We start from the raw sequence: 20361 nt of genomic DNA on the forward strand, positions 1-20361 counted from the left end.
AATCAGCCCCAGGTCTGGATCAATGTGTCTGGGTCCACGTGGGAGTGGCTTCCTCTATGGTTATCTTTCATGTTTACCTTTGGGCGTGAAGCCCAAATGCTGTCTATATTGACCGCTGACTGTAAACAGCACCTCGTTCAAGGTGGTGAACCTGTTTCTTAGTGGCCAGGGTGGGACTGGCTGTACACATCAGGTGACCATGTGAACCGTGTCCGAGGTCCTTTGACTAGAGCTCAGCAGCCTAAAACCTGAGGAACAGGGCAGGAGCCATCCAGGTTGCCGGGGTACTGGCCAAGTGCCTTTCAGCTCATTCCTTCCTGAGAATCAAGAAAGGCAGGACTAGAATGCCTGCCCCTTCACTCCCACCTCTCCTGGTTCTCCACCCAGGTCCCTGCCTGCAGAATGGATCTGATTTCTTCCTTTCCTGTGAGCACAGTTTATTCCTTTCCTGCTAAGGACAGACATGTTGAAAAAGCTGTCTCTGGCCAGGTGTGGTGGCTCATACCTGTAATCCCAGCACTTTGGGAAGCCCAGATGGGAGGATCGCTTGAGTCCAGGAGTTCAAGACCAGTCTGGGCAACATAGCGAGACTCTCTCTCTACAAAAAATATAAAAAAATTAGCAGGACTTGGTGGTGTGCACCTATTGTCCCAGCTACTCTGGAGGCTGAGGTGGGAGGATCGCTTGAGCCCAGGAATTTGAGGCTGCGTTCGGCTATGATTGCACCATTGCACTCCTGCCTGGGTGACAGAGCAAGACTCTGTCTCAGAGAAAAAGTAAAAAGGAAAAGCTCTCTCTGAGTTTGACTTGATTCCTATTTAATCTGAGATGCCTCCACCCTCAGCCTTCTCCTTTGGCGAGTTCACAGTCACCTGTAACTCTCTTTACTAAGGTGTGAGGACATGCTGAGATACAGCGATGCTCTGCCTTCAGTTCCCCCTTGCCCGTCTGTGTATTCATGTCTAAACTTACCACAAGCATGTATAGGTTAGGCCTGGTGAGCTCTGTAGACCTCAGATGGTCCCTGTCCCACATTCTGCTTGCTCTTCCTCGTGTGCTTTGAGCTTCTCTCCTTCCTGTGATTCAAAACCTTGCTCTGCTTCTTCTCATTTGAGCACATCCCTTCTCCCTCGATGCAGGGAGGCCTCGCTTGTTGGGTTCTTTCTTATTTTTTCCTCTCCCTTCATCCCTAGTCTCTGTCTCACTCTTTCAGTTCAACACTCAATTCATTCAGCTTTTATTTTATTTTATTTTTTGTGATGGAGTCTTGCTCTGTCACCCAGGCTGGAGTACAGTGACGCGATCTCGGCTCACTGTAACCTCCGCCTCCTGGGTACAAGCGATTCTCCTGCATCAGCCTCCTGAGTAGCTGGGATTACAGGCATGCGCCACCCCGCCTAGCTAATTTCAGTATTTTTAGTAGAGATGGGGTTTCACCATGTTGACCGGGCTGGTCTTGAACTCCTGACCTCAGATGATCTACCCGCCTCGGCCTCCCAAAGTGCTGGGATTACAGGCATGAGCCACTGCGCCCGGCCTCATTCATTTGACTGTTATTGATCATTTTCTATATGCAGGGCCTTTTGCTTGAGGCTTCGAGTACAGGAATGAGTGGCTCAGCCTTGCCTTGCAGGAACTCGCTGCTCCTTACCCAGGGAGCCAGGGAAGCTGAAATATCCAGGTGGGGATTGCTCTAAGGTGGCTAGGATCAGGAGAAACAGAGGAAAGTGAGCGTATGCCTGACCGGAAGTCAGGAAAGCTGTAGGTGGTAAACAGATGCCTCTTAGAGTTTGCTGGGCCAGTGTGGGGCCGGAGGGGAGAGGGTGCGCCAGGTAGAAGCAATGGCAGATGCAGAAGCTGCAGGCACAGACAGGTGTGGCTTGCCGGGGCACAGGCTAGCAGCGATGTCGTGGGAATCCAGGGGGAGAAGTTGCACTTGGAAAAAGTAGGCTGTAGCCACATTGTGAAGATCTTTGCCTATCAAAATCATAACATTAGTGAACTGAGGCTGGGTGCGGTGGCTTAATTCCAGCTACTCGGAAGGCTGAGGCAGGAGAATTGCTTGAACTCGGGAGGTGGAAGTTGCAGTGAGCTGAGATCACACTACTGCACTCCAGCCTGGGTGACAGAGCGAGACTCTGACTCAAAAAAAAAACACAAACAAACAAACAAAAAAACCCCCAAAAAACTATAACAATAGTGAACCCTTTCATGGTCCTTATTATGTGCAAGGTATTGTCTGGCATTTCGTAGATATTAATTCACTCAATCCTTATAACAATTCTTAAGAGGTAGGAACTGCTATTGTCTCCATTTTACAGATGAAAAAAAGGCCAGAGAGGCTGAGATTTGTCTGAGGTCACCCGGCAGCAGGCCGTAGGGCCAGCTGCAAGCCCGGGGAGTCTACACTGGTGACTAGATGGCGGAGTCGGATCTTCCAACCACCCTGCTGCTGCTCTCACACTCTGGAGTTGGACTTGATCCTGCGAGCATTGCAGAACCATGGGGAGGTATTAAGTAATAGGGAAAAGGATCTCAAATTTGTCAAGGTAATTCCTTATCTTCAGAGACAGATGGAGATTTGAACCAGGGAGACTGCTAAGAGTCCTCTATAGTTTTTGTAGGGGATTCTCATGGAACTTTCTTTTAGAACCTCGTTCTCACAATTATGGGTACTGAAAAGGCAATTCTGGAACCTGTTTTTAAACACAGAATAGTTAATAACAAAACTAATGACATTTAATGTTTGAATTAAGTCATATGTTGATAGGATTTAGTCCCCTTGGACTTCCTTTTTACTTCTGGGTCCAGTGGGAGGCTGGCGGTTCCACCAACAGTGCCTTTGGTAGTCAGAGGAAGAGGGGAGGGCAGGAAGCAATAAGCTAGTCTGTGTCACCGTGTCCCCAACTGCTACCTCTTCAATGAGGATGGTTCTTTTTTTTTTTTTTTTTTGAGATGGAGTCTCCCTCTGTTGCCCAGGCTGAAGTGCAGTGGCGTGATCTCGGCTCACTGCAAGCTCCACCTCCTGGGTTCATGCCATTCTCCTGCCTCAGCATCCTGAGTAGCTGGGACGACAGGTGCCCGCCACCAAGCCCAGCTAATATTTTTTGTATTTTTAGTAGAGACGGGTTTTCACCATGTTTGCCAGGATGGTCTTGATCTCCTGACCTCAGGATCCGCCCGCCTCAGCCTCCCAAAGTGCTGGGATTACAGGTGTGAGCCACCGCACCCTGCACGAGGATGGTTCTTTAACCATCCTATCTATTGTGTTAAAACATGCATAACATAAACGTTACCATTTTTAACCATTTATTCGAGGTATATATTAGTATTATTTTGGTGTTTGAACTTTTATTTATGTTCAGGGATAGCTGTGCAGGTTTGTTATACAGGTAAACTCATATCACGGGGGTTTGCTGTACAGATTATTTTATCACCCAGGTACTAAACATAGTACCTGATAATTATTTTTTCCGAGTCTCTCCCTCCTCCCACCCTCTACCCTCAAGCAGACCCCAGTATCCATTGTTCCCCTCAGGTGTCCGTGTGTTCTCATGATTTAGCTCCCACTTATGAGTAAGAACATGCAGTATTTGGTTTTCTGTTCCTGCATTTTTTTTTCTAAGGATAATGGCCTCCAGCTCCATCCATGTTCCTGCAAAGGGCATGATCTTGTTCTTTTTTATGGCTGCCTAGTATTCCATGGTGCACATGTAACACATTTTCTTTATCCAGTCTGCCATTGATGGGCATTTAGGTTGATTCCACGTCATGGAATTGCTGGGTGGAATTCATTTTAATCATCTTATAATGTACAGTTCAGTGGCATTGAGTACATTCACAGCATTGTACAACCATCACCACCATCCATGTTTTGAACTCTTTCTGTGTTGCAAAACTGACACTCTGCACCCAATAAACAATAAGTCCCCCGTTCCTTCTCTCCCCAGCACCTGGCAACCACCATTCTGCTTTCTGTCTCTATGAATTTGCTATTCGAGGAATCTCATACAAGTGGAGTCATACTGTGTGTCCTTTGTGTCTGGTCTGTTTCACTTAGCATAATGTCCTCAAGGTTTATCCATGTTGCAGCATGGGTCAGGATTTCCTTCCCCATTAAGGCTGGGTAATATTCCACGGTCTGGCCATACCACCTTTTGTTTATCCATTCCTGTATCCATGGGTACCCGGGTTGCTTCCACCTGTTGGCGATTGTGGGTAATGCTGTTGTGAACATGAGTGTACAAATACCTGTTTGAGATCCTCCCTGCAGTTCCTTTTGGTCTTCTGAGCTCTTCACCCCTCTTAGGTCTGGGTTTGGGAACTAGGATTGTTCGTTGACGTACATGGGAGTTGCTTCCTTGTCCCCCTTTTTCTGCTACTGTGTCACATGAATCATACTGCATACGACATTAGAGATGGACTTCAGAGGGACTGTGTTCTAGAACTGGTTCTCTTCCCACTTGTATTAAATAGGAAGCACAGTGAACATATTTCATGCTAGAGGTGATGGCTCCCTGAGTGAACTGAGCACAGCTTAGGAAATAGACATTATGGGAATTCATGAGTTTGCATTAAATGGTGGTACATGAGGAAGAGAGAAGTCTAGGCCGGGCGGGGTGGCTCACACCTGTACACCGGCACTTTGGGAGGCTGCTGTGGATGGATCATTTGAGGTCAAGAGCTTGAGACCAGCCTGGCCAACGTGGTGAAACCCCATCTCTATTCAAACTACAAAAATTAGCCGAATGTGGTGGCACACATCTATAATCCCAGCTACCTGGGAGGCTGAGGCAGGAGAATTGCTTGAACCTGGGAGGCGGAGGTTGCAGTGAACCGAGATCACTCCACTGCACTCCAGCCTGGGCAACAGAATGAGACTCTGTCTCAAAAAAAAAAAAAAAAAAAAAAAAAGTCTAGAGTGAATCCCCGATTTCTAGCTTGGGTGACTAGATGACCAAGAGCTAGGATGTCTGGAAAAGCGGGAGGGTGGGTTGAGAGACCGCAGAGCATGCATTTATTTTAGGGCTCCCCAGAACAGGGGAGGAAGTCCCGTGGGATCTACAGACAATCTTCAGGGTAAAGATAATTACAACGTGACTATAAAATGAAGCTGGAAAAATGAAATAAAGATACCGTATAATGAGTGTAAATTTAGATCCTTACTCAGTGAGGATCATTATATTTCTTTACAAAAATTTCTTTTACCATGTCAGAATTTTTTTATTTTGGGAATCTGGAGTTGGGAGGGTCATATTGTCCTGGTTTATTTCGAAGGTGACAGATGAAACTGGGAGGATAATTTGATATTAAATGTGATAAGTATTTCCACCTCTTTTCTTACCCTACTTTGAACTTGAAGTTGGGATTAGTCACTGCAGCTTTTCTCTTGCTAGCCCTTCATCGTCTGGCCCCGTAAGTCCTTTCTCAGCAGGCCTGCCCATCTGTACACTGGAGGAAACCCAGCTCTCCGTTCTCTCTGCTCCAGGTCCTGTTATGTGGGACTGGAGTGAAGCCCATAGTTAGAGGAGTGGCTGTTACGGGAAAGACAATGAGTTCACTGGCAGATAACTTTCTCTTGCTGTGCTGTTGGAATATCCAGACAGAGTTAAATAGGCAGTTGGATGGAGAGGCCTGAGGCCTGAGGCCTAGGATGGACCTGAAGCTTCAGGGATTATGGGGTCATCGCCAATGCCTAAGGGCATGGGATTGTTAGAAAGAACGCAAGTCACAAGAAGAAGACAAGTCCAGGCTAGGTGCGGTGGCTCACACCTGTAATCCCAGCACTTTGGGAGGCAGATCACTGGAGGTCAGGAGTTCGAGACCTGACCAACAGGGTGAAACCCCGTCTCTACTAAAAATACAAAAATTAACTGGGAGATAGTGGTGGGCACCTGTAATCCCAGCTACTTGGGAGGCTGAGGCAGGAGAATGGCATGAACCTGGGAGGCGGAGCTTGCAGTGAGCCAAGATCATGCCATGCACTCCAGTCTGGTTCAAAAAAGCAGAAGATTGTCCTCTTCGTTGTCTACTCCTGTGTCCATCTGAGATGACTGGGGAAGACGAAAGGGACACGATTAGGAGGCGGGGTCTGCCCTGGAGTGTGGTCCCATTCTACTTTCTTCATAGGCACTACTGCAGACTCCAGGGCAGGAAGAACGGGATTTGGGTAGACAGGTGAAGGGGCTGGAAGAGACAGGATGATGTGTGGTAGTCATGTGGGCCAGGGAAGGGGAGCCCACAGAGGAATATGTGGAGGGAGGGGCAGGGTGTTCAGATGAGAACCAGGGCAGACAGTGTCTTGGGAGTCAAGGGGGAAGAAGTTGAGGGCGGAGGGAGTGCTCACCTGTGAGATGCCAGAAGGGAAGGGTGATTGACAAACATCACCGTGTTGGCTGCTGGGAAGCCCTTGTGACCTGTGCCATCGTTTCAGGCAGTGGTGGTGTTGGATCCCATGGAATCCCGTGTGCTTTATTCCATTTTTGTAGATGGGATTCTTTCAGCACATTCTCTTCTTAGTTCTTGAATTCTAGATGCTGTTCATCTGGACATTATGCCTCTTTATATCACCTTTTCTTTCTTTCTTTCTTTTCTTTTTTTTTTTTTTTTTTTTTTTTTTTGAGACGGAGTCTTGCTCTGTTGCCCAGGCTGGAGTGCAGTGGCGTGATCTTGGCTCACTGCAAGCTCTGCCTCCCAGGTTCATGCCATTCTCCTGCCTCAGCCTCCTGAGTAGCTGGCACTACAGGCACCGCCACCACGCCCGGCTAATTTTTTTGTATTTTTAGTAGGGACGGGGTTTCACTGTATTAGCAAGGATGGTCTCGATCTCCTGACCTCATGATCCGTCCGCCTCGGCCTCCCAAAGTGCTGGGATTACAGGCGTGAGTCACTGCGCCTGGCTCTATATCACCTTTTCTTAATAAAAACCCCCTTCAGCAATTTAGTACACTTTTTTTTTAAAGGCAGAGTTTCACTCTCGTTGCCCAGGCTACAGTGTAGTGGCCTCATCTCTGCTCACTGCAACCTCCACCTCCCAGGTTCAATCGATTCTCCTGCCTCATCCTCCCAAGAGGCTGGGATTACAGGCATGAGCCACCACGCCCGGTTAGTTTTGTGATTTTAGTAGAAATGGGGTTTCCCCATGTTGGCCAGCTGGTCTTGAACTCCTGACCTCAGGTGATTGACCTGCCCCAGCCTCCCAAAGTGCTGGGATTACAGGTGTGAGCCACCGCATCTGGCTAATTTAGTACACATTCTTAAGATGTCCATTGTTCTTTATGAACGTCTATTTAAATATCAGTACTTGGGGCACTGTGGCTCTGCCTATAATCCCCCACTTTGGGAACCTGAGGCAGACAGATCGCTTAGGAGTTCGAGCTCAAGAGTTCGAGACCAGCCTAGGCAATATGGCGAAACTCCATCTCTATTAAAAAAAAAAAGAAAAGTTAATACCAGTACTTGAGCTCAGATATCTCTTGTCCTCTATGGAGGCATCTCCTCAACACTCATATTATCCTTATTTTATGTATGTATGTGTGTATGTATTTATGTATGTATTAATTTATTTTTGAGACAGTCTTGCTCTGTCACCCAGGCTAGAGTGCAGTGACTCAATCTCGGCTCACTGCAAGCTCTACCTCTTGGGTTAACGCCATTCTCCTGCCTCAGCCTCCCGAGTAGCTGGGACTACAGGTGCCCTCCACCATGCTTGGCTAATTTTTTTGTGTGTATTTAGTAGAGACGAGGTTTCACTGCGTTAGCCAGGATGCTCTCAATCTCCTGACCTCGTGATCCACCTGCCTTGGCCTCCCAAAGTGCTGGCATTACAGGCGTGAGCCACCGCGCCCAGCCTGTACTTATTTTTTGAGACAAGGTCTCGCTCTGTCACCCAGGCTAGAGTATAGTGGTGTGATCATGGTTTACCGCAGCCTCAACCTTGTGGACTCAAGCAGTCCTCCAACCTCAGCCTCCTCAGTACCTGGGACTACAGACATGTGCCACTATCCTAATTTTTTTTTTTTTTTTTCTATTTTTTGTAGAGACAGTGTCTCTTTAGGTTGCCCAGGCTGGTCTCAAACTCTTGGCCCCAACCAGTTCCAGCATTTATAGGCATGAGCCACTGCCCCCGGCCTGTCCTCATGTTAACAGTAATATGGGGTGCACTTTTATTTCCTGGAATTCCAAATCCAAGGTACTTGAGTCAGAGTTTGTGGGGATCTCCGTGGATCTTGAAATTGGATCACAGGTAACCTGGACTGGCAGCCCCGAATCCTGGGAAACTGTGAGTTCCCTGTCTCTGGGGCACTGTGCAGTTAGATCTTAGCTTCTCTCTCACACTCTCCTTTAAACTACTTCCCTGTTACAGATTCCATCCTCCCCGCTGTGTCTGAGTTACTGCTGTTTGGTAAATGTGTTCCGCTGACATGGATGATAATAATAGTCATCGCCACAGTGTCCTGAGCGCCTGCCACATTTAGGGCCCTCTACCAAGTGTTTGACGTATCTTCTCCTTTAATTCTTACAATAGCCTTATGAGGTGCATCCAATTAACTCTTTTTTATGAATGAGGGAACTGTGACTCAGAATCATTTTAGTAACTTTTTTGGGAGCCAGTGACTCTCAGACTTGAAGATGCATCAGAGCCTCCTGTGGAGTATGTGAAAACGGCTGCTGGGCCCCGCCCTTAGCGTTGCTGAGCCAGTGGGTCCCCGATGATGCTGGAGAAGCTGCATTTTTTTTTTTTTTTTTTCTTTTTGGAGACGGAGTTTCACTTTTGTTGCCCAGGCTGGAGTGCGATGGTGCAATTCTGGCTCACTGCAACCTCTGCCTCTCGGGTTCAAGCGATTCTCCTGCTTCAGCCTCCCGAGTAGCTGGGATTACAGGCGTGCACCACCTCGCCTGGCTAATTTTTTGTATTTGGTCGAGGTGGGATTTCACCATGTTGGGCAGGCTGGTCTTCAACTCCTGATTTCAGGTGATCCATCTGCCTCGACCTCCCAAAGTGCTGGGATTACGGGTGCGAGCCACTGAGCCCAGCCGAGAAGCTGCATTTCTAACAAGTTCCCAGGCAGCACTGCTGCTGCTGTTGCTGCTACTGCTGCTACTGCTGCTGTGGGGACCATGCTTTGAGGGGCATGATGCTGAGTCTCCCACTCAGCCAAGGGGCAGGACAGGGACTGTCCCCTGGGCCTGTCTCTCGCCTAGCAGATGTGCTCTGGCCTTTAGGGTATGTACAGCTCAGGAGCCTGCAGCAGAGGGGAGCCTGTCACTACTCAGGAGGCACTGAGGGCTTCCAGTGGTAGGTTCAGGAGAGCGGCTCTTCTTTCTTCTGGCTGGGATCCTGGCATGCACGGGTGTGACAAGGCAAAGGGACGGGGCAGGAGGAGCCGAGGGAGTGCATTGTCTACGCAGAACTTAAAGCAACAATAAAATCCACTAAAATGCAGTCGGCTGTTTATTATCACTGTGTGCCCATAGTTCTCAACAATGTCCTGGATACATGCTTTGCTTTCTGACCCCGCTCAAATGTGACTGCCTGGCAGCCAAAGACTAAAAAACGGCCTAAGCACCCCTTCGTTGTTGGGGCCCTGGTAAGCTCCAAATTTAGTGACCTTGTCTTCTGCTTCTTGTCTGTTTCCCACACATCTCCGGTCACTGGGTAAGGGCTTGGTCCACACCTGCTTGGCAGATCCTACCTGTTTCCTCTAGTTGTTGATACTAAAATAATCTAATCTGAAATAGTTGGCCAGGCTCGGTGGCTCACACCTATAATCCCAGCACTTTGGTAGGCCGAGATGGGCGGTCAGGAGTTCCAGACCAGCCTGGCCAACTGAAATCCTGTCTCTACTAAAAATACAAAAATGAGCTGGACATGGTGGCACATGCCTGCAATCTCAGCTACTCGGGAGGCTGAGGCAGGAGAATCACTGGAACCTGGGAGGCGGAGGTTGCAGTGAGCCGAGATAGCGCCACTGCACTCCATCCTGGGCGACAGAGCAAGACTCCATCTCAAAACAAAAAACAAAAAACAGACAAACAAAAAAAAAATTCAAGGAATAAACAAAATACTATAGAGCCGTATATTTGCTAGGTACCTCTAATAGCTATCCCTTCGATAGCACTTGCTGTGTGTCAGTTAGGGTCTAACCACTTGGACTCAGATGATCTTGTTGAATTCTCACAATAACCTCCTGGGGTGGGTTCTCTTATCGCCCCCATGTTACAGAGGAGGAAAGGGAGGACACAGAGGTTAAGGGACTTGCCTAAGGCCATGTAGCTGATGAGCAGGCAGAACCAGGATCCCCACCAGGCTCCCTAGCCCCAGAGCCCATGCACCCAACTGCTAGATTCCACTGCCTCTCAGGCACAGAGTTGGTGCTTAGTAAGTGCACATTGGATGGCCACATGGAAATGTATACGTATATGAGATGCAAGCATGAAACTGCCTTTGCAAAAATTGTAACAGTGAGAAAAAAATGAGACGGTGAAGGAGATCTGATCTAACCAACCGCCATCTTGCCCTTAACCTCCAGCGGCCCTTGGTCATACCTGGGCTTGGGTCAAGCTAACTTTGGGAGAAATTTAGTTTATAGTTTAAATGATAATAGCCTTTTCCCCAAACTAAGCTGCTTTTATAAAACTCATAATGAAAGGCCACCAGGTTAGGAGGATAAGAGCGGCCTGAATTCTGCTAAGACGTGGGCGTAATTAAATGGTTACCAGCCATTATTCCAGAGATCACAAGATTTTCAACTTCCCCAATTACTCCAGTAGATAACATCACTATTGTGATGTTAGAACCTACGATGAGCCTTTTGAGATGTCTTTTTCAGCTTTTGCATTTCTGATGACCAGGTGGCCCTACCTAGACCCTCAACTCCTGGCTCAGCCAGTCCTGTGGCCCCACCTAGAAATGGACTCAGTGCACCAGGACCATTTTCCAAACCCCTATGATTGCATTCCCAGCCAATCAGCAGCACCCTTTCCCTTAGCCCCTGACGCAGTAAACTACCCTTGAAAAACCGTAATCTCTGAGGTTGATTTGAGTAATAACCTGTCTCCCATGTTGCGTGGCCAGCCTTGTGTCAATTAAACTCTTTTTTTCTTTTTTTTGAGATGGAGTCTCGCTCGGATTCCCAGGCTGGAGTGCAATGGCATGAACCGGCTCACTGCAACCTCCGCCTCCCATGTTCCAGCGATTCTCCTGCCTCAGCCTCCTGAGCAGCTGCAATTACAGGCCTGTGCCACCACGCCCAGCTAATTTTTGTATTTTTAGTAGAAACGGGGTTTCATCATGTTGGTCAGGCTGGTCTCGAACTCCTGACCTGGTGATCTGCCCGCCTTGGCCTCCCAAAGTGCTGGGATTATACGGGTATGAGCCACCACGCCTGGCCGAAACTCTTTCTTTATTGCAATGCCATGTCTCAATGAATTGCTTTTGTCTGTGGAGTGGGCAGGAAGAACCCATTGGGCCATTACAAGCAGCCCAGGGAGCTCGGGCCTCCAGTCAGAGCTGGACACTGTGTGGGTTACTCATGATGCTTACTAGTTACTCTCCATCAGTGTGCTTAGAATGGCAGCAAATCCCTTTGTGATCCATCACATCTTTCTTGCAGGCTGATGCAGCATTTACCTCCACTGTAATGAAATGTGTTTCCCTTGAGGGGGTGGTTATCGGTATTTATAGAGCATCTTATAGCTGAAGAGCTCCAGAAGCAACAATTACCTCTTTAATCCCCTTAGCTTGTCTCTGAAAAGAGGGACGTGAACCTGTAGCATAGCGCTGGCTCCTGCCTCCTCTCCTTTCTTCACCCCACCCCTGCCCACTAGAGTTTGCAGGCTGTGCCCAGCAGCACATTGGGAAGCTGGGGGTGGTTCTGGAGGGAATGAGGCCCTTCCCGCAGGTCACCAGGAGCTGGGTGGAGATGTAGGGCCACCTAGGGGACCTCCAGGTCAGCGCTTGCATCCCCACTTGTTTTATAACACCCGAAAGCTGAAATGGAGAAGTAACTTTCTTCGTGCTGAAGAAATCTCACTCTTTATGCTCCAGGAAAGAAAGTTGGAATAATAGATTTTTTTTTTTTCTCTTGAAGCAGTGAATTCTTCTGTCTTGGAAGCTAGATTCAGAGGAATAGCAGAGAAAATGCAAAAGGATGAGGCCTGGGAACCTGGGGAACTTTGCCTGAGTGCTAGTGGGTTTCCCCCCATATGTGTGTATATGTGACACACACATTTGCATGGACACCTACTGGGTCAGCTTGATGAACAGCCTGTGGCTGTGACTATCTTTTGTTATGCGCATGTGATTGCACTCAGTGGTAGCACCTGAAGATAGACTGCCAGGAGATAGGGCTAATTTTGGTCTCTGAACTCACCAATGGGATGTCACGACAGTGCTGGAGAGCTCCCTGTTCACAGCCGTGCTTTCTGTTACTAAGGGTGGAAGAGACCTCCATAAATAACACTGCTGCTGCTGCGGTTCAGGACGTTTTCAGATGGTAGGATCTCATATTTCAGGTGGTTAATAATCTTTCCCTACCCACATCACGGTGCCAGCAAAAGAGATAATATGGTTAGAAAAACACTCATTTCTATTATCCCTGTTCCCGTTTTTCTTCTCATCTCCCGTTCTAATGCCCAGCTTCCTCCCTGCCCTGCACTGCTGTCTAGGTGGACCTGGGTGTAGCCCCTAAATTCCACCCTGTGGGAGACTCCATTCTATGTTAGTGGAGCATCATTCAGTCTCATGCTTTATATTTTAATTTAATTTTTCTTTGAGACAAGGTCTCACTTGGTCAGTCAGGCTGGAGTGCAGTGGCATGATCATAGCTTACTGCAGCCTTAACCTCCCGGGCTCAAGCGATCCTCCACTTCAGCCTCCCAAGTAGCTGAGACTACAGGTGTGCACCACCACGCCTGGCTAACTTTTGCATTTTTTGTAGAGACGGGGTCTTGCTGTGTTGCCCAGGCTGTTCTTGACCTCCTGGGCTCAAGCAGTCTGCCCGCCTTTGCATCCCAAAGTGCTGGGATTACAGCAGTCTCAAGTTTAAATTTTTTTTAAAATTTCTATTTTTAAAAAATTTATTTATAAATTTATTTTTTGTAGAGACGTGGTCTTGTTATATTGCTTAGGGTCATCTCAGACTCCTGGCCTCAAGTGATCCTCTCGCCTGGGCCTCCCAAAGCACTGGGATTATAGGCCTGAGTCATCACACCTGGCCTCTAAAAACAGAGATCCAATTTTAATTTTTTTTTTTTCTTTTTTTGAGGCAGAGTCTCACTCTGTTGCCCAGGCTGGAGTGCAGTGGTGTGATCTCGGCTTATTGCAACCTCCGCCTCCTAGGTTGAAGTGATTCTCCTGCCCTAGCCTTCCAAGTAGCTGAGATTATAGGCGTGCACCACCATGCCCAGCTAATTTTTGTATTTTTAGTAGAGACCAGGTTTTGCCATGTTGGCCATGCTGGTCTCAAACTCCTGACTTCAGGTGATTTACCCACTTCGGCCTCCCAAAGTGCTGGGATTACAGGCGTGAACTACTGTGCTCGGCCTCCAATTTTAATGAGCTGATTTCATAGCTGGTGACCCGGTGACTTCATGGAGGTGTGAGGTTGGTGCCCGCAGCCACGATCCACGATCCTGGACCTGTAGAAGGTAGGCTTGGGTGGTGTTCCAAATACTTCACTATGTGCATCCAAGTGTCTGTCACCCATGAGCTTTGCAATAAGGAAGACATGAATATGCACCAGCTGGGCTCTGAGCTCCGGCTCAGCCTCCTCCCTGCTTTCAGCTTCCCACCGGGCATTGCAATTCCTGCTTCCAGCCCCGCCTGCTCTGCAGCTGGCAGCACCAAATCACCATCTCTCTTCATGTTTCACCTCCAGATAGAGGAAAATGCGTGAACTCTGTGTTTGGAGGCAGGAGGGTCAATTATAGGAGATCCTGGGCTGAAACAGGAAGAAGAAACATGAATTAAGGACTTTAAACACTGATCACACAATCGTTCTTCTGCCTCCTTCCCTGCAGGAAGGCAGAGATCGGAGATGGAGAGCTGTCATTATCCTCCTTAATTATAGGAGAGAGCAGAAGTTCTTGGAAACGCCAGCCAAGTCAGGGAGCCACTGGCAGCCGAACTCACTTGCTCTTCCAAGATGGTGGAAGCCAGGCAGGGAAATAGATGCGGGGCGGATGAGCTCATTCATGGGGACCACTATGCAGTGGAAGCGGTGACGTCCCCTGGCCTCAGATGTGGAAAGCGTCTTCCAGGGGGCGGCTCGTGGAGTAGAGCCTAGCTTGTGGCTCTCTCGAGATGTTCTCCAGGCTTCTAACACGTGGCATGCGACTGCAATGGAGAGGCCACTCTGCAGCTGCTCCTGTGGGCACAGTGACTCTGGGTGGGGCTGGGCTGGGCGTGTCTGTGGGAGGACAGGTGTGAGGACCAGGAAGCAGGGGTACCCCATGGTGTGCCCCACAGAAATCTCTGCTCTTACTGGCTTCTTCCCTTCTCCTCCTACCCCAGTCCTTTTCTGTAATGTCACCAATTATCATCCGGTGTGGAAAGATTTGCTTTTCAGATTGGTGTGCCGAGCACAGCTGGACAGAGAGGAGGCTTTCGGGAGGGAAAGTCGCCCTCACGTCTTGCATGTTTTCACTGCTCCCCATACGGGTATTTCTAAGCAAGAATGCAAACAGGCCTGAAATAGAATGCATTAGTAAGTGTAACCGAGAGGCGAAGTGTATTTTTAGCGAACATGGCTAAGGCAGATTATTGCAGCGAGTGAGTGACACCAAGCTAGGGGAGGAGGAGCTACGGGGGTAGAGGGACGTGGCTGCCTCTCGGCTGTCCCTGGGGAGCTGAAGGACTGTGGCCACCGGTGGCTCCTGGGATGGTCAGGGCTTCCTGGGGATTCTGTCTGGCCGTGGAGCTCTTTGTGCCTTCTGTCGTGGGGGAGTGAGTAGAAACAGGCAGCACGATGGTGGTGAAGCTTGGCTCCCAGGTTCAGTGATGAGGTGCCCCCAGCTGCACATGTATCTGCCACCACCTGCCTGTCCCAGGTGAAGGAGAGGGGAGGGCTGGTCACAGGGAGCCAGCGGGTCTGCAGGCTGCAGAGGCACTCCTTGTTGGGGCTGTAAGTGCTTCAGGAGTCCCGGAAGGGAGGGTGGGACTTAGATTCTGACTGCCAGATTGTGTTGCCTCTGCCATACTGCTCAAAATTCAGCTTCTTTATCTGCAAACAGGAAATGTTAATGTTTTCTCGAGGAGTCATGAGTTCAGATAGGGTCACCGATAAGGAAAGGTTGGAACTTTCAGAAGAGAATTGCTAAAAATGCCAAGATGTCATATTATTTTTTCCCCTGCAGATTAACTAGGGCTTAACACCTGATAACCCTGTGAGTATGTGTCTGTCTCTTGTAGCAGCGCTATTCGCAGCAGAGCCAAGTTCAGCTGTGTTCAAGTGAGTCCTTGGTATCCATCCTGGGCTCTGGCTACCGTGTCACCCAGAGGGCCTGATTTGAAGGCAGTGTCCCTCCCAGGGACCATGGCAGGGTGCCACAAGACTAGCAGAGAGTCTGGTCTCCAGCTTGTTGACATACGCTACAGGTCTTGGGATTTGCCAGCATCTTATAATTCCTTGTAATAAATCAAATACCCATGCAGCCGTGCATGTGTGTGCACGTGCACACACACATGCGTGCATGCTATTTATTCTGCGAGTCTTGGGACTTGCCAGTCTCTCTCTCTCTCTTTTTTTTTTTTTTTCTTTTGAGACAGAGTCTCGCTCTTATCGCCCAGTGGCACGATCCCGGCTCACTGCACACTCCACTTCCTGGGTTCTGGCCATTCTCCTGCCTCAGCTTCCTGAGTAGCTGGGACTACAGGCACCCGCCACCACGCCCAGCTAATTTTTTGTATTTTTAGTAGAGATGGGGTTTCACTGTGTTAGCCAGAATGGTCTCGATCTCCTGACCTTGTGATCCACCTGCCTCAGCCTCGCAAAGTGCTGGGATTACAGGCATGAGCCACCGCGCCTGGCCGGGACTTGCCAGTCTCTTATAATTCCTTATGATAAATCATACACCATGTACCCACGTGTGCATGTGCATGTGCACGTGCGCGTGCACGCACACACACACACACACACACAGACACTATTAGTATTGTTTCTTTGGAGAACCCTAATACAACTATCTGCCGAGTAAACTCCTACTTTGTAGCCCAGCCAAAATGCCAGCTTCTCTGTTAAAAGATTTTATAAAAAGGCAGCAGTGAAGCAGAGCAGTGAAATTTGGGGTCTCTCTGTATAATCTTTGTGTTACAGGCAGTGAGCCAGAGGCTTACAGCCCTGAGGGGCCCACTTTTAAAACATTTCATGCATTACCAGGCACTGTGGTTCATGCCTGTAGTCCCAGCTACTTGGGAGGCTGAGAAGGGAGGATCACTTGAGCCCAGGAATTTGAGGCTGCAGTGAGCCATGATTGCACCATTACACCCCAGCCTGGGTGACAGAGTGAGATCCTGTCTCTGAAAATCTAAAAATATTCACACATAAAACTTAAACCTGGGCAAAAGGAGAAATTTAGGAGCTAATTAAAAAAATACACCTTTTATTTTAGGTTCAGGGATACACGTGTAGGTTTGTTACACAGGTAAACTCATGTCACGGAGGTTTGTTGTACAGATTATTTCATCACCCAGGTACTAAGCCTAGTAACCAATAGTGATTTCTTCTGATCCCCTACCTCCTCCCATCGTCTACCCTGAAGGAGGCCCTGGTGTCTGCTGTCCCTCGCATTATGTTCATATGTTCTCATCATTTTAGGAGCTAAATTTTTACATTAAAATAGGCTTCTCCTCAAGATCCCTTTAATTATCTGGTTTCCTCTTTTGTATGGAAAATTTTGATTTATATGAACTCTTCCAAGAATACATAGATTATTTCAAATAAACTACCCCACACTGCTTCCAGCCTCTAATTCATCAAATTGAGTGACCATATTGATCAATTCACAAGACTTATAATTTGATGACTTATTTCAGCGACTGTTCTCTATCAGCTAACATGGACCTGGGAGTTGGCCTGTGGCAGAGACAGCTTGAGTTGATTTGTACTTTTGTTGATTTGAGTTTGATTTTATTGGGTTGACTCCAAAGTCATGCCTGAGTCCTTTTCAAATCAGTGCCTGCAGCGAGCTTAGCTCATCATTGCAATGCCACAGATCCCAGAAGAAAGGTGTCAAGTAACTGGAATCACTTATTGTGGATCCCACAAGGGGCTTTTGTCTTGAGAAAGATGCTGTCTGTTCTGAGGAGTCACTGGGACTGTGATTTTTCTCTCTGTTCTAACAGAAGAGTGTTGGTTCTCTGCAGACCCTGAGCAGTATTCAGCAAATGTCAATATTAGCTGAAATGGAAAGTGTGGATTTGGGACAGCAAATTACCTGCAGCATAAAAATACCTATTTAATCTACACTTACTAAATAGACATGGGTCGATGGCTCCTCCGGCCTTGTTGAAATAACCTTGGCATTTCAGGATCTCAACAGGGCGACTTCCTTTAATGAACACAAGCCTGGGAAATCCAATGGTATTTCCTAAGATCCCAGGAAACCTCTTTTCCAAGCTCCACTCCCTTCATAGCCATTATTCCCTCTAATTCTCCCAACCCCATTCACTCTAAGTAGAAGTGACTGCTAACAGCTTGCTGTTGTACTTCATAGAGTTGCAAGTCTGGGTCAGGTTTGCAGGGTTGACTGCTGAATGGGTGCAGATTTTTTTTTCTGGAGAAGCTTTCCAAATCCCCTGAAATCACAGAGGTGGGTGCCCAAGTCCCGGATGTGATTGGTGGTTAACACTCCGTGTTTCCCCTGTGCACCCTGGATGAGTATAGTATGAGGAAATGACTATCTTTAGAGCATCTTCTACAGGGCACAAAATGAGGGGTTGACTCCACGGATCAACTCACTGTGAACATAAGCAGTGACTCCAGATAGTGCAGATGGCAAAGGAGATTTCCGTGAATACAGACTGTCGCCAGCAGCAGTCCCCAACCTTTCTGGCACCAGGGACCGGTTTCATGGAAGACCATTTTTCTGTGGACCGGATTGGTGGATGATTTTGGAATGATTCAAGCACATGACATTTATTGTGCACTTTACTTCTATTATTATTACATTGTAATATATAATGAGATAATTCTACAACTCACCATCATTGTAGAGCCAGTGGGAGCCCTGAGCTTGTTTTCCTGTAACTAGACAGTCCCATCTGGGGGTGATGGGAGACAGTGACAGATCATCAGGCGTTAGATTCTCATAAGGAGCGTGGAACCTGGATCCGGCGCGTGCGCAGTTCACAATAGGGTTCAGGCTCCTATGAGAATCTAATGGCGCCACTGATCTGACGGGGAGGCACAGCTCAGGCGGTGATGTGAGGGATGGGGAGCGACTGTAAAGACAGATGAGGTTTCCCTCACTTGCCGTTCCCTTCCTGCTGTGCAGCCTGGTTTTGTTTGTTTGTTTGTTTTTGTTTTGTTTTGGACATGGAGTCTCGAGATCGCCCAGGCTGGTGTGCAGTGGCGCCATCTCGGCTCACTGCAAGCTCTGCCTCCCGGGTTCACGCCATTCTCCCGCCTCAGCCTCCTGAGTAGCTGGGACTACAGGCGCCCGCCACCACGCACGGCTAATTTTTTGTATTTTTTAGTAGAGACGGGGTTTTGCTCTGTTAGCCAGGATGGTCTCGATCTCTTGACCTCGTGATCCGCCCGCCTCGGCCTCCCAAAGTGCTGGGATTACAGGCGTGAGCCACCGCGCCCGGCCTGTGCCCCCTGGTTTCTAACAGGCCTGGGACTGGTACCGGTGCATGGCCCGCAGGCTGAGGACCCCTGGTGTCCAGGGCCTGAAAACACGTGCTTAGAAATGAAGAAAAGTCAGCAGTGAGCCCCAGAAGCCAGGCAGGAGAGGAGGCTCAGGAGGGAGGGAAGGATCAGCTCTCAAGCCTCCTGGAGAGTTGAAGAAAAATAAAGACTAAAAAGTGTCCCTTGGATTTAGTAACAGTGAAGTCCTTCGTGCTTCCATAAGGATCATTTCGATCAAGCGAGAAGGAAACAGCCCAGTGGTGTGCTGGTACATGTTTAACAACGGGCTCTTGGGGTGACGTTGGGAGGAGGGAGAAATACAGATGAAGCTTCGCTCGTTTTCTTCCTGCTCACCACTTCTGTGCAGCTCCTTCCTAACCAGAGGTTGGGGATGCCTGGTTTACGTGACATAAATGAATGGGATAACTTCCACCTTTGCCTTCACGGTAGTTATGCTGGACGAACCATTTCTCCCCTCTGTTTAATCTCCTGCACCATCATTTCTGACCTGTTATCTGCAGCTGTCACGGAAGTTTGCCCGAGGTGACCTCTTTGGTGTCAGCGATTGGTTTTAGGTGAAGCTGGTTCTGTGGGACCACGGGCTGATGATGTCCCTGCAGCTGCCAGGTGCCCCGACACCTGACACCTCCGAATCTGCATTCCAGCATTCAGCCCCAGAGGAATGTGTTGCGGGACATGATGTTCCCTGGCTCGAGGGAGTGTGGGGCAGGCGTGAACGGGGCAGCCACACTCATGGGTCTGGGCTCTGGAGGTGTCGGTGGCACTTTGGCTGGAGCAGGGGAGGCGTGGTTGCCATGCAGGTGTGTCTTCAGCCACTGCTATCAGGAGGGTTTTCCTGGGTGCCGTCTCCGAGGGCCTCTGAGTGACAGCAGCTCGCCTGCTCTACCCAGCCCTGGCCGCTCCTGTGAAGCCTTGCTTGGGCCTGGGCAATCACTTGCAGGTTCTTTCCGTCCTGCCTGAGGACATTGTTTTGGGTGTGATAAGTGTAGTGCAATGGTGAGACTGTTCTTGGAACTGTCATTAAAGCCAGCTGCTTGCAGGGTGCCGGGACAAGGTTATTTTGCTGCCCGGGGCTGTTAGGTCCTATGGTGTGGAGGGGGAATTGGGGGACTGGCTCCTCAGCTTAATGGGAAGTCAGGATAGTGATATGGGAGAAAGAGGTATTCTGACAGCGGGCGGACAGAGGGAGGGCGTTGAGAAAAAGTAGCAGAACATTATTACTTTCTTAGCATGATAGAGTTAGGGCAGTCTCACCCATATTCACTCTATAGTGAAATTATTCACTCTATAACGAAAAGAAAAACTACAAAGAGGCCGGGTGCGGCGGCTCATGCCTGTAATCCCAGCACTTTGGGAGGCCGAGGCAGGCTGATCACCTGAGTTCTGTTCAAGACCAGCCTGGCCAACGTGGTGAAACCCTGTCTTTACTAAAAATACAAAAATTAGCCAGGTGTGGTGGCACATGCGTGTAATTGCAGCTACTCAGGAG

The 20361-nt window shown here is 48.7% G+C and overlaps 1 protein-coding gene across 8 annotated transcripts in view; it reads left to right on the forward strand.

Annotated features, from left to right (window-relative positions):
• Positions 1-20361, forward strand: part of CAMK1D (calcium/calmodulin dependent protein kinase ID) — a 489271-nt gene that overhangs the window by 128261 nt on the left and 340649 nt on the right. The window contains exon 1 of one of the 8 annotated variants that reach the window (XM_031652511.1): positions 13462-15051. The exons of the other annotated variants lie outside the window; for them this stretch is intronic. Coding sequence (XP_031508371.1) covers positions 15002-15051 — 50 coding nt within the window. The 5' untranslated portion in view covers positions 13462-15001. Of the gene's footprint in view, positions 1-13461; positions 15052-20361 lie in introns of those variants that run through there. 8 annotated transcript variants of the gene reach the window in all.

The sequence above is a fragment of the Papio anubis genome, chromosome 11 (genome assembly GCF_008728515.1).
Source record: "Papio anubis isolate 15944 chromosome 11, Panubis1.0, whole genome shotgun sequence".
Lineage (NCBI taxonomy): Eukaryota > Metazoa > Chordata > Mammalia > Primates > Cercopithecidae > Papio > Papio anubis.